This window comes from Lipophrys pholis (genome assembly GCF_963383615.2).
Source record: "Lipophrys pholis genome assembly, chromosome: 17".
NCBI classification, from domain to species: Eukaryota; Metazoa; Chordata; class Actinopteri; order Blenniiformes; family Blenniidae; genus Lipophrys; species Lipophrys pholis.
Window position 1 is genome coordinate 7,338,103 of NC_137643.1, and position 14,594 is coordinate 7,352,696.

At 43.5% G+C, this 14,594-nt stretch overlaps 1 protein-coding gene across 1 annotated transcript in view; it reads left to right on the forward strand.

Moving 5' to 3' along the window:
* Nucleotides 1-9,470, forward strand: part of efna3a (ephrin-A3a) — a gene marked incomplete at both ends in the record, with an annotated part of 66,370 nt that extends 56,900 nt beyond the window's left edge. Inside the window, 2 exons of the mRNA XM_080485052.1 lie at nucleotides 1,650-1,727; nucleotides 9,352-9,470. Of these exons, the coding sequence (XP_080341178.1) occupies nucleotides 1,650-1,727; nucleotides 9,352-9,470 (197 nt within the window). The remainder of the gene's footprint in view (nucleotides 1-1,649; nucleotides 1,728-9,351) is intronic.
* Between the last annotated feature and the right edge of the window lie 5,124 nt (nucleotides 9,471-14,594).

The window sequence follows — 14,594 nt, forward strand, 5'->3', positions numbered from 1 at the left end:
AAGAGAGAGAGAGAGAGAGAGAGAGAGAGAGAGAGAGAGAGAGAGAGAGAGAGAGAGAGAGAGAGAGAGAGAGAGAGAGAGAGAGAGAGAGAGAGAGAGAGGGAGGGAGAAACTAAGATCTGACAGTCTTGTCTCAGTGAGAGGCTTTTCTGCCTCATGCTGTCTTGGCAACGTTTTGATGATGGCGTCTTTTTCCTCGAAGCAGCGCTTTGAGAGTGATGGCTTAATGTTATTCTCTGTCTCAGTGCTATTACAGTAATGCTCGATCTTGCTCCGTGAGTGACATGCTCTCGTGAAGCTGTACAAAAGATGTAAAAGTTAAAAAAAGAGAAATACTCAGCTGCAAAATCCTTCTGCCCTCCTCTCTGCCTGTCACTGCCTATACCTCTCTCCCACAGCTCTCTTGACCACCCCCTCCTTCTCCCTATCTCTGCTCCTCTCTTTCTTGCTCTGCGATGCCTGCTGCTCTGTATAGTGTGTGTGTTATTTTTACCCTGGTAGCCCCTGCAGGCCTTTGATCAGGCAGCCCGGTGCTGAAAGCCTCCCCCTCTCCTCTAACCTTGTCAGCACTAATACATCCCACACTCAGGCCAGTGTCAGCCCCTGTGTACACATCACCTTAACACCCACCCCCCAATCCCAGTGTCACTGCTAATCTATTGATGTGTCTACCGTGCCTCCATTTGCTTCTGTGTGTGCGTGTTTGGATGTAGGAGTTTGTGTGTCTGTCTGCACATGTGGGCCATAAATTTTTGTTCTCTGTGTGTGTGTGTGTGTGTGTGTGTGTGTGTGTGTGTGTGTGTGTGTGTGTGTGTGTGTGTGTGTGTGTGTGTGTGTGTGTGTGTGTGTGTGTGTGTGTGTGTGTGTGTGTGTGTGTGTGTGTGTGTGTGAGGGTGTATTTAGTCACTTTACGATCTGCAACCTTTGCTTAGCAAGGTCATTTTAACAGCCTGCTATCAAAGACGTTGCTGGATTCGACTGCCTTTCTTTCCATTCCCATGCGCGTCTCCCCGGTTAACCCTTACAAGACTTCACAATGAGAAAGATGTGAATATGCATGTCACATGATTTACATCTGTGAGGTTCCAGCTGATTACTGCCAGTATGTCTGCAGGCTCCTCTGTTAACGCTGTTTCATCTTACTAACCACACATCACAGTCGTAGGCTCACGCAGACACATATTTAGCCGTAAAAGCAGCATGAAAATATACAAAGTCGTACAAGGAACCCACACATCGTTCATTCACGGATAATTTGGCATTGCAGGCTGAATGTAATTTTGTGTCTAGACCAACAGTAAATGTAATAATGATTTCTGTCCACCTCTTCCAATTGCTTTTAATGTGCAGATGGTAGTCTGGACACGCGGTCTATTTGTTTGTGGTTTCGCCGTGGCAGGGGCACGCTCACGCCTCCATGTCCTACTATTACTGCACACGGCTTAATGATGTCTAAAATGCAAGTTTTTCTCCGACCTGTTTTAATGATGTTTTCTCTCCCTGTCTGTGTCTCTCTCTCTCTCTCTCTCTCTCTCTCTCTCTCTCTCTCTCTCTCTCTCTCTCTCTCACCGGTGTATCTGTCCTGGGATTGTTATTTCTCCCTCTTCCCTTCTGTCACTCTCTTTGTGTATATGTTGTGTGCCTCTCAGTCTCCCAGGCAGACGATGACTCCAGTCAGACTCCTCCTGACTACACAGTCAGGCCAAACATCAAAATACACGACATTGGTGAGTGACTGAGCAGCTGAAAGGGAACGGCTGCCAATTGTCAGACGCTGGTCAATATTTGGCTGCAGAGCTTGATTTGTGTATCGCTCTTTGTGGAAAGGAACCAACCATTTGTTAGTTTTCCTACTCTTTGGTTGGCGAAAGAAAATCCCCAAGCCATGAATGGTTGATGAGTAAAATCTTTATTTTCTGCACCGGAGTTGTGCAATGTGGGCAAGACCATGAACACAGCATCCATAGTGATTCAACTGGACTGCCTGGTTTTAATGCATACTATGAAACTATAAGAAGGCAATATGTCTAACTTTGGAGTTGCGGCCATTGTTTCTATCGGTCTTGATAGCGTAATTATCACGAGGAATAATGTGGAAGCACTGATCCAATACACAGGAAGAGAATTTGCCCCAATACTGCCCTTATTATACCATTCATTCATCAGTGTCGTTACAAGATTAATTGTTTCCACTGTCAGCTGCATTAATTCAGTCATGATGCTACACAGCAGTCTCTGACCTCACATTACCTTACATAAAGACGGTTTTAATGAGTTGCACACAGTGAGGCATACAGATTATAAATTCAGGAGCCGGCAAAATAGGGAGCACAGCTACTACCCGAGTACTTCAGAAGGAAGTTATCAAATATTATGTGAAGATCTTATCCAGATGATCAAAATGACTTTCAGATAAAGTTGTACTTGAAAGTAATCATCTTCTATATTCACTTTATTCAGTCCGAAGACAATAGAAACAAGCATGTTTTTGAATTGTAGGAGAAAAACGACTCGGACGTGGAGAACATGAAAATTCGAAACACCCTGGCCTGAAATCAAACCGGGTTCTTCTCACTGTGAAGTGACGGTGCGAACAGCTACACCACTGTGCACCCCTGTCATCTTACATTTAGCCTTCTTTTATACCGACTGGCAAACACCGATCACATTCACATGCCATGCCTTCCTATTTCGGATAAATATTCCCTTTGAGAGCGGGGAAATTAAAAATAAACTTTGATAAGTGCAGTAGATCGCTGTTGATTACATTGTATATTAAAATTCAAGCCCTTTGCAATCCCAGTCAGCACAGCCAATACAAAAAAATATATCAGTCATTCGATATTAAAAAACGAAAAACAAAATGAACATAACGAAAATGCCCCACAGTTTTCCACTCACACACACACACACAGGTAAAATCTTTCCTCTTCCCCTGGGCAAAATCTACAAGGTCAGTAAAGGTCTGGTAAGAAATGAAAAGTCCATGTTTACCTAAGGAGAAAGCATGTCAGTGAGCGAGTCAATTGTGCAGCCGAGTGGTTACATAAACCCTCTATTTTTCTTCCTCTCCCTCCGTCCCCATCTCAAACAAAAGCCTCTTGCCGGGAATCATTTAGTGTGCTTGTTTCTGGGAGCCGTAGGTGGCCTGTGACGAGGGCTAAGAGAGTGTGACCTGCCTGAGATGGAAACTGAGACCAACAGAGGCCGAATGAAAAGAGCTCTTGAGCCATCAGCAACGAGTACCTCCAGAGAGAGAGAGAGAGAGAGAGAGAGAGAGAGAGAGAGAGAGAGAGAGAGAGAGAGAGAGAGAGAGAGAGAGAGAGAGAGAAGCCAGAAAAGAGAAATACAAAAGAGAGGAAGAAGGAGGCAGGGTGAATTTGGAATAGAGGTAGACAAAGTGAGACAGAGAAAGTCAGAGATAAAAGACAGGAAGGAGGCAGTGAAGGAGAATTGCAGCAAGAGAAAGTCCGGCAGAAAGGTAGGACTGATAGGCGAGAGGTAGAGAGAGGTAGGGAGAGGTAGAGAGAGAGAGAGAGAGAGAGAGAGAGAGAGAGAGAGAGAGAGAGAGAGAGAGAGGAAGAGATAGAACCAGAGTGCGGGCAGGGAGAGGGAGGCGCAGAGAGAAGGGGCAGAGGAGGAAAGAAAAAGCTCAGTGGTGGGCGAATTGCTCAGCAGTAACTCAGGCTCCAGCTTACGTAGAATTTAATATAAAAAAAAACACACTCTGGCAGGGAATCATAAAAAGTCATTGCCTCCGGCGTTGTGATGCATTTTGCTGAATACATTTGAAGGGATAACAAAATCAGGACACACAAATTTATGGGCATGCACGCACATGCACACGCTGTGAAACAGCCCGCGAGCCCCCGACGGCCCCGCTGACCCTCTGGACACCCACTCCCTGACTAAGCTGCAGGACCAGACCAGCCCACAGACTAGCTGAGCATCGACTCTTCTCTTCATCTTCCTTTGCATATGCTCGGACTCGCTGTCACTTTATTATTAGCTTTGCCTCGACGTCACACTTCCCTTCTATGTAAAAAGGTGTTTCAAGGATAAGTTGGCTGTATTTCTACCTGGGTCTTGTTCTTGGACTTTCACTTATTATTTCTTTGTCTTAGAAGCGGCGACATGGTGATAATGTTACAGATATTGTTGTTTTAACCCGTCCTAACCCCCCCCATTATTACCTTCACATCCAACAATAATCGCATTTCCTGCGACATGCATCCCTTTAAATCATTCGTCAAGCAAGACACGACGACGCATGAATATGTGAATGAGAAATGCTTTCAAATCACATTTATGAAAGACGACACTGCTGGCTTGTTTTTCAATCTGTCCGATTGTCTTATTAGCTTGTTCCTCTCATCCACATTTTTAAACAAAAACAACTTGCCTATCTTTGTAGTTTAATACATCAATACAAATATGATCCATTATTTGTAAAATCACTGGTTTAGCCGACCTTGCAATATTTATATTTTCTAAATCTCCCTGCAAGTCCCCTCTCTTTCCGGCTTGTAGCTGTTTTTGGCATTAAATATGAATAGCAGAGATTTGTTATAGAGGAGCATCTCACAGCAAGTCTCTCACAGTATTTTACACATATGTGCTACAATAATTCAGTGCTGCACCCTCCTGCTTGAATTAATCATAGAGTTGTAGTTTCCTCCAGCAAAAGCAAAAGTCTTCTCTGCATTCTTCCATCTGTGACTTACTTGGCCTTAAACACTTTCCATGTGAGGTTTCTGCAGCAGCGGAGGAGGGCTCAAGGCTAAAACATAAATTAGTCAGTGGACAAGAAAATACAACTGGAAGCTGTTCTCTCTCCCCTCCAAAAAAAGAAAAATGTGAACCATGACATCTGTGCATCGTGTTGTATGCAGATTTTCTTCAAATTGGACAGAATATATAGCTGTGCTCTACGAAGGAAACCAAGATACATCCACCAAGATGATTCACCACCTTTGGTCATGTTAACAGCAGCTGTGTTTTCGTAGCAAATCAACAACAGGCTTGAGGTTTTCTGGCCTGATAATTGGCTGGAGCTCCGTGTCATTTAATGTTAATGTTGCTTAGCTTGCGTCAGGTGGGATATTTCTACATTCGAGCAATGAATGCAGGATAAATCATCTTTTTGGGTTGCAGGTCCATTTTCTTCATGCTTGTTAGGGCGATATTTACAGAATGCCTTGAGGAAATGTCTTCAAATTTGGCATGCTGAGAGCCGGTGCCAGGAGATAGCGATACACCGTGGACAGGCCGCCGGTCTATTACAGGGCTAACACAGAGAAACACACAGTCAGACACACTCGTATCTGTGGGTAATTTACCACTTGTTCACCAAGAAATGGGTAAAGATTATCAAGCTGACAGGTCTTGGTATATCAGATTGTTTTCCTGGAGGTGATTGGGCATGCTTGAAGTATTTCAAGACATTTTTACTCCCAACCAAGAGTGTTCTTCAGTTTTTCACAGAATACTTTGTACGCTCAGAGAGAACATGCACCTGAGCGCACCGCCACACTCTGGCCGGCCCCATTTAGATTCAGATTGATCAATGTGTGGTAGATCGGTGTTGATATGACCTTGAACTTTGCGTCAAATGCAAAAATTCAAAGAGATTTCAGGAACTTTTCCAAAGTCCTCCGAAGTGACGAGATAAAGTCTTGGTCTTCAAAACTCCAAGTAACAAATAGATTTCTTGCGAACATGTTTAGGTGCTAGAAGAATTACGCAGTTGTGCCAAAACAAACCATCCATCCAGCCTTTTACCTGCTTCGTATGCGAGGGTCAGAGTGTGAGCAAGAGAGCAAACAAGCTCCAGCTTCCTGGTCCACATGGCGTCCTCCTGCTCTGCTCCAAAGCTTTTCAGGGCCAACCCACAAAGCCTGAGCTTACACTTTGGTATACTTTTCATCCATTGGAGAAGTTATTAGAGAAATAATTAATGAATAAACATGCAATATGCAAGGATGGCCACCTTTTTAATCTGACAGCATTCCCATATGAAATAAGTAATTTAACAGTAATATCTGCCATTACTTAAACAACACTTAGAGGTTCTCTTGCAGGTCGTGGGTTCAAACACTGATCTGGTTTCCTCCTCCTATTGTCCAAAAACACGCATGTGAGGTTAGTTTTTGACTGTAAATTGCCCCGAGGTGTGAGTGTTAGTGTGTGTGGCTCTTTGGAATTTCCAACTCAGAATAATGTGACTTCCTCGGAAAGAACAAGTTGCAGCTTTCCAGCTAATCCCAGGAAAACAGTATAAAGACATGCAGTCAAACTGGTTGATTACTTTCTTCTTTTTTCTTTTTCCCGAACTTAAATCTAAATATGTTCATGTACTGCTATTCTCTGTTTACCAGCTCCAAAATCGACTGGAAATGCTTTATAAATTTGGACTTTGAATCTGTAGCCTTTATATTATTGAGCCTCAATTGACCTGCAGGGCTACACAGTGGTGTAGCGGTTAGAACTCTCGGGTTCTGTGCAGAGGTTACATGTTCTCACTGTGCATGTGTGGGTTTCTCCATAGCTCTCCTTAAAAACAACAACATGCATTTGAACCTTTTTCCGTCCGTGTGCCTTTCTGTCTCTGTGTTTAAACGAACTCTCCACATGTCAAGGTCACCGTGACCACAGATGCGTCTCATTTGTCTGTGTATCTCCCAGAAGCCTACACTTAATTACAATATATTTTATTACATGACTTCAAACATTTCAATTCATGTTCATAAAAAAATCACATTAATGTCACATTAATGCTGCAATGCATTTTTATTGTCACGCTAACGAGTAATACATGAACTATCCATTGAGCTGCGATAATCTTCACTTGACATTGAATCTGCATCAGTGGTAAGGAGTAGTCTTTTCTATATAACAGGACCATTATGCTCACAGAAGAGGAGAGGAGTCATCCTGAAAGTCGACTTAAAAGAGCGTGCACAGCGACATCTGTGCCACTTAGTGTAATAATGAAGATGATACCCCCGCTCTTGTTGACCTACCCCTCGTGACACGATTTGAATCGCTGAACTGTTCAGAGCTATAAGCAGCAATTCAGACATCTGAAAGCCGCTAATTGCCTTCAAGTGTTAAAGCTATTATTGTTCTGCGGTCAGCTTGAAGAGCCCAATAACATTATTCCTTTATAGAATTGCTTGAAGTTATTTGGGAAACGTTAATTGCTCTGGTGAGTTTGTTGGGAACGACAATCAGCGAATTGTTTTATAGGCAAGGTGTGAGCCATCTGAATACCCTCCCAAGTGTCGCATCGCCTCGATTGACCCGCGGATCTGTGGGCGTTCCGGACGGGTCCGTTGCCTCGTGTTGTTGACACATCACTGCGAGTCCGCCATCATTGTGGTACGCGAGGATTTATCGGGCCAGACAAACCTTTTTCCGCTCATCGACAGTCTAGTGCTGATGCTTCTTATCTCACTGTAAACGCCTTGGGCAGCTCGCTGTGGACAGGCGGCGCTGCCCGGCTTGCCCATCTGTTGTTGCGCCCCGTTCAGACAAGACTGCACCAGATTGTGCGCTTGGAAATTGATTGCTGTATCCCACAATTGTACTGTGATGTTCGATGTCATACTGTGAACCTTTGATAACTTGTTATGGCCAGAGGCGTCCGACGTCCCCCACATTGATCTTCCAAGGCTGGCCTCCCTAAATAGCGAAGGTTTTTGAAGAAGTGCAGCTTTGAGATTTTTCTGAGCTCCTCCAAATAAGTCTGGAAGATTCAGTTCACACGCAATGCGACTGTGGAAATAGAGCTGTGGCTGCATGTACTTATTTATGTAAAGGTAAGAAAGGGGTCGTTTATTCTGCAGGGACAGCGAGTCTCCTCCTCCGGCCCCCGTCGGTAAATTTTACCTCAGAATCCCGTCTGATAAAAACCTTTTGGAGAAGCAGTCCACATAGTGTGACGACCTCGCTGCGACCCGCTGCGGGCCCTACCCGGGGCGGTGCTGGTTTATATTCTCCCTCCTGCCTTGTCTTACTGTTTAATGTCTGAGTTCATGGCGGCGCGGCGCGGTGTGAATGTCAATGTTGTGTGTCATGGCAGCAGACGGATGCCGCGTGTTCTTTAACGACGTCTCCGACGTTGAGCTCGAGTCACCGGACCTGGACAAACCAGAGCTGTGGGATGGTTGAGATTCAGACGAGACACGAGAAAGAAAAAAAACAAAAACAAAATTCCAAACATTCATCAGACATACGAGGGGATTGTTGTCCCTGACTGCTATCTGCCATCACCTTTGTTATTCTTACTTGAAGGCAATTACCTTCTCAGTTATATTTAGAAAGTAGACGAGCCATTGACATTGAAACAGCGGAGGACATCTCGCTCGCTCGGTTTGATGTCTCACTTAAAAAGCGGACAATATGTCGACTATAACTTTTCTGTAAAGAGATTCTACGATGGCTCTGCGAAGGCTTAACAGACAAGACATATAATTTATGTATATTTTTTGCTCAAAGTTTGAGATGAAAATCCAATTTGTTGGAGATTTGTTTGTTTTTTGTCGCTTCCTAATTTTGTTTTATGATTCAAAATTCGATTTGCCGTTCATGCAATGTAACATCAATTTGTCACGTTTTAAGACTTTAAACTTGGAGAAGTTACGTAATTTAAACTTCCCCGTCTCCATCTATTTCTCAGTTTTATGCCTGACGTGGGATAATATGACTGACATTAATAAGAAACTGCCGTTTTCTTGAGAGACAAAAACAGGCTTGAGCAGAGGTTGCACTAAAACTGTGATTGATGTGTGAGCAGTGTTGTGTTTCCTCTGCTTTATTTGGATAGGTAATAACCCTCTAGATATAATGGGAGGCATTATGTCGAGACAGAGCATAATGACTCAGAGTAATCCACTTTTTACTGAATATTACTAAATGTGTTCTCCCAGCTCTTTCTCTATCTTTCCCCTCCAGCTAATGTTCTGTTGTGTCTAATCAATGGCGAGGCCATAGTAATTTGGTTTGATTGAAATCCCTCTAGGATAAAAACATCATTAGTGTGAAAGGAGGAATACATGAAAAAAAAAACAAAAAAAAAAACAGATCTGAAACAAAAGTGTTTTTAATTTTCCGTCCCACGGGGGAAATGCCCATATGTAGCTGATGATAATTGGTGGTTTGTTGATAATTGCAACATGTCTCTTTCTGTTGCATATGTTAAAGTGCGATTTGCATGCGTCACACGTTGCCTTTAGATTGATGAATTAATAATGTAGCAGTGGTTGGTTTCCTTCTGTCTGGCGCACACACACTCGTTCGCACTCCTCTTTCCTCACTCTCTTGTTTTCTCTCTGTGTTTTGCTTCTGCAGATGAATTTAACCCCGAAGTTCCCAAGCTGGAGAAAAGTGTCAGCGGCAGCAGCCCGTCACGTGACCGCCTTCTTCTCACCGTGGCGATGCTGCTGGTTTCCGCTGTGCTCTTGTCCTAGCGACCGTCACTGAGGGACACTTCATACATAGCTGGACCGCCTTGTCCAAAGGGCTTTGTGTCCACCACGGTCGGGATGATGGGAAGGTTGACAGGAACACAGAAGGGAATGAAGCAGAGGTGTAACAATACCACAATCAGATGAGCACACACAAAAATCTTGACCTTAGCTTAATGAACTTGAAAAAAATAAAAAAATAAATAAAAACGAACAAAAAAAAAAAAGAGAGGCCTTTTTGCTGTCATAGTCACACCAGTGTATTTCGACACTCTTATGTGTTGTTGGACATCACCATCACATGAAAACATCTCATGCGGGTGTGGTGACCACATGGAGGCAACAATCGATGCTCCGCTCTCACGCCTGGTGCGAATGAGAATCTGAACTTGTGATGAGTCGGACGGCACACACTTATTGTAGCGTGGTGATGACGCCACCTGAGGAACTGAAGTGGCGCGGCTGATGAGAAGGCAGCTGTGAGCGTCGACGACTCCAACAACCTGCAGTGGATTTTAAGGCCTCGGACCACAGAGCGTGTGTGTTGACACGTTGAACCTGACTTTGAAGAGGGGAACAGTGAGACGGACTCTGGAACTGCTCTGGTCTGGCCGAGTCCACGCAGGATATTTATATAATCAGTCGGTAATGAGAACTGCTGCCATTGTCCTGGATACTGAAGAATGTTTTCACACTGTTTGGAAGGAGTTGCTCGTAATAAGAGCCAGAAGAAAGGAAAAAAAAACAAACTTTGTGAAGATATCCACTGGCCTTTTAAGAACTCATTTTCTTCAGACATCAAAAATCCCCCTGACTTTGTGATAGGTACAGAGGCGAAGCCTGCGTTTCTTAGAAGGTAGCGAGTGCCCTCTTAGAACTAGTCTTTTGTCTGCGTTTCCTGCCTTCACACTGTAACAAGCCTAGAAAAATACAGACCAGGGACTAGTAATTTGACGGCACTTAGACGTGGTAGATGTGTGTTTTGTCTCAGCGCGTTTACCTTCGGCACTTGACGTAAATTTTCCGGATGTCAAATCTTTCTCCCCGCAGCAACGCCGCACAAATCAGCACAGTCATTCAGAATGTCACTAATTTACAACCTGAAAAAGAAAAGGGGGGCAAAAAAAAAGAAAAGTCTCCTTTTAATCCCAGAGAGACCCCCTCTGTTCCCGTTTCCACTTCAGAGGTTCACAGCCAATCAGTGCTGATGACCATTACAGCAGTCACGGTCACCATGGAAACGACCCCATACAGTCGCCAAAGTGCGGCAGGTGCCTGAGGACAAATTTTGCTTTGAGTCTCAAAGTAACGCTGCCGCCATTTTGTAAAAAACAAAAAAAAACAACAACAAAAAAAAGCTATTTCAAAAAAACAAAAACAAAAAATGAAACACGTGTGAATGTGCAAATAAAGACAAGTTCACTTTTTTATATTGTAATACAGGACAACGTAGGCTGGCGTTAATCAGATTACAATGTTGTGCTTTTTTAATTTATTTACTTTACAAATGTATTTATTTTAACATTGAAATGTATTATTTATCTAATTTATTTGTGTGCATTCGTAGGCCTTTGCTCAATAAGCTACTGTGCCATTTTTTTATTATTATAATTTTTTTTTAAATGGTGGAATTTTTACTGCAGCATTTTTTGCTTGTGTAGATAAAATAAATGTAATTCAGCCTGACACGGAGAGAGGGTTAGTGGTTATGGCTAATCAGTAGGGACATACACTCGGTAACTCCACTCTCATGTAACAGATACTGCTAACCAGATTATGTTGCCGAAGAGAGCATGTCATCAACCAACTGTGAATGCACAGACCGGGCCAATGCTGATGGAGGAGCAGCATTTCTCCAGTGCTGCTCCTCCAAAACCATGAGGTCTGCATTGTAATGTATATTTATAATACATGCTGGTGGTGGAATGTGTGTGCTCGTGCACAGGAGAGCGTGTGTGCGTGAGTGTGTGCGTGTGCAAGAGGGAAAACACATGTGTTGCACATCGGTGCGTATGTATGTCGAATGTGTTTGTCCGCGCTTTTCAAGTATGTGGCATTTAGAAATTTCGTACTCGTTAAGGAGTCATTTGTAGGATCTGAATATGCAAAGTGTGTATGAGAGAATGTGCTCTTCTGTAATGTTAGTTTATGTTACAGGGTTTGGGAGGCGGGCAAAAAGCATTTAGTGATGTTGAAGACAACCACAAGACATGCGTTTACCTTTGAATGAATAAACTGTAAATTGAACCAAGAATGATTAAAAAAAACAAAAAAAACAATGCTGATTAAAATCCTTTTTGCAAATTTACCTCTCGTGTATTTGTAATCTAATGTCTATTTCTGTGTGCCTTCTCTTTATCCCAACAGTAACTCCTTCACCTTCACTCACTTCTGTTTATTTTCCTGAGCCCGTCTTGAAGGCAGTACCCCCCCTTTCTCACACTCCACTTTTAGATATGTCGGTTGTGAGCAGACGTGCAAACACACAATAGTCGTGCGGCACATAAAACTCTTTCCCGCGCAGCTCGTCTTCACAGCTCCTCGCTTCGATTTCACATACGCTTCTTCTGCCATAAAGCAAAATGACAGTGTGGGGGAAAAGTCACAGTCCCACATTACCCACTCTATCCATCCATCTTTCTCAGAAAAGAGAGAAGAAGAAGGAAAAAAATAAAAACACCTGCAAGCCATTCATGTCTCCACAAATCTGTCTCTGCCGAGTCTCTCTCCATTGCCTTCGCCCCTGTCAGCTTCTTTCTTTCTAATCTTTGTACGCAGAACAGAGAGAAGCTGACAATCCAGAGGGACCCGTCTCTGATGCACTAATGTCCATGTCAGAAAAGGACAGAGGGGGCAGATAAGATGTTGTCTTTGATGTTTCACATCAAGCGTGCAATCACAGGAGAGGGGAAGAGGCCGAGCCGACGCCGCCGGCTGCTTGTGGTTTTCTTCTGCAGTCTTGGGTCAAAAACTATTTGTGTGTGTATATGCACGTGTTCAGGGGGTTGCACTTGGCTTGATTGACGATTTAGTGGACGTGCCGTGACTCACACTCGAACAGGCAGGCTGCAGTGAAGTGATCAGGTCTAATAATGCCTGTTTCACAGCTGTTCGACTCTGCTCGGAGGTAACAGCTTCTGATTCTCACTGACATTCGAGCACTTAGCTGACAGACTGATAATTGCTGAATATTACAGGCGGTCTTGGCTTACAGTCCTTTGGCTTTTTATAGGTCTGGACTTGCACATAAACGTCTCACCGTTCTGACACCATCAGACATTGGATGGGTTTTAGCTCCTGCTCTGGGGCCCGAGTTGACATTTTAATTATTTATTTTTTTTAGGGGTGGGGTATAAGCCCACGTTGTGTTTTGGCAGCTCCAATGTCTTTCAGCTGGTTACATAAGCGAATTAACTGTCAAAGGTGCACCTTAAATTTCTGCCTGGGACAGCTCACGTTTTGTTCATAACTAAATGAAACATTATTTGATCTACTTACAATTCAAAGGAGCACATCGGGGGTTCTGCCAGCGGTGTGAAATTCCTGCCTCTCCCCGAGCAGCAGACACAGAGCCTCACATCTCCACCGTGAAAAAGAAATGGAACAAGTGCACTGTCCACACTCTAAGTAAGAGAGACAATCCATTAGCAAGGAGAGATGACCTCGCCTGTGTGCGGAGACATATTATCGTTTTCTGAATCATTTGCTGTGAGATAAGCCATCTGTAGCTCGGGCAGGTCTGTCGAGAAGAAATTCCCCTGACAAGCTGCACCGTCTGGCCAAAACAATGAAACAGATGCCTCGTCCTCAGAGAACCTGTTGTAACTCGGGACATCAAGGAGACAATCACAGCCAACACAGAGGCTTTCAAGTGCTCCTCCACACTCCTATTTTCAGTCTGGAAGTCATAAAAGTGAATTGTGGTTCATTTAAATGGCTCAAGACCAAAAATAAAGGGTTTTTTTAATCACCATTGTAGCATAAGTTGTTGTTTTTTTTTTCTTTTACTCGAATGCCCGTCATGACTGTGTCATGTATTAGTAATAAGTTGATTTCATAAAAACTGATGTGAGTCCCAGCAGTGATTAGGTCATGACACCTACTTTAGCAGCTATTACGTCAATAAAATGTCTCACACAACAAGTAATCAATGTCTCACATCTGCCGCAGGGCGTTTCTGACCATTTATCATTGCAGACCACCGTCGAATGAAGAGGACCTGTCTGGCATGAACCGTCAGCTTCAGGTCCAGACGCATCATCCTGATGCGATTCAGTGTGATTTGTGTTCAGGCCATCCAGAATAGTGATCTTATTTTCTCCAGCAGCCTTTCGGTCGTTTTGCTGGAACACTCCGGGTCTTGTTTTGTGACATGATACCGTCACATCCTGTTCAATAATCATCATCGCTCTCCTGCTTATGTGGCTTCAACCATAAATACTGCCTCGGATATTTCTAGCGTCATCTTTTGGATTCAGAGACCAAGTAATGCATCTTGTAAAAGTTACACACACTGGACGCCCTCAGTGATGTCTTTTCTTGGTGATGTAGTTTCTTAGAGCATAAATCTTCCGGAGAGGATTTTTCTGCTTTCCCCAGACTGATGTGCTCTCACTATCCTCTCTCTGTTGTCATCCAAGATCTCCTTTTCTCTCAGCACGACTCAGTTTAAATGCCTGAGACACACTGACCTCATGATATCAAGTATCAGGTTCAGGTCCAGCCACCACATTTTGATCAGATTCAGTTGTTAAGTTGGCTGATCTGGAGCAGTGATCTATTCTTTCCCTTCGTTGTCTCGCTCCAAGTCATTATCTTCAACTCCGAGACTGATAGCAGCACATCCTGTTCAAGAATGTCATGGTTTCTCGGTTTATATAGAGTTAACCGTAAATACTGCCCCTGACCTTTACGTTTTGATCGCCAGGCTTTATGCTGCTCTTGCTTAAGAGCAAGAATGTCTACGGTTTTTCTCTGTGATGTTTGTATTTAATCAATGTGCGTGTAATCCAAAAAACACCCAGTGGAGGTAAAGTGGTGCTTAAATTATTGGCTGTTTGCAGATGATGTTTCGAGGAACCATCTTCCAGTTATAGACAAGCTGAATGTTGACAAATTTTCTTGCTA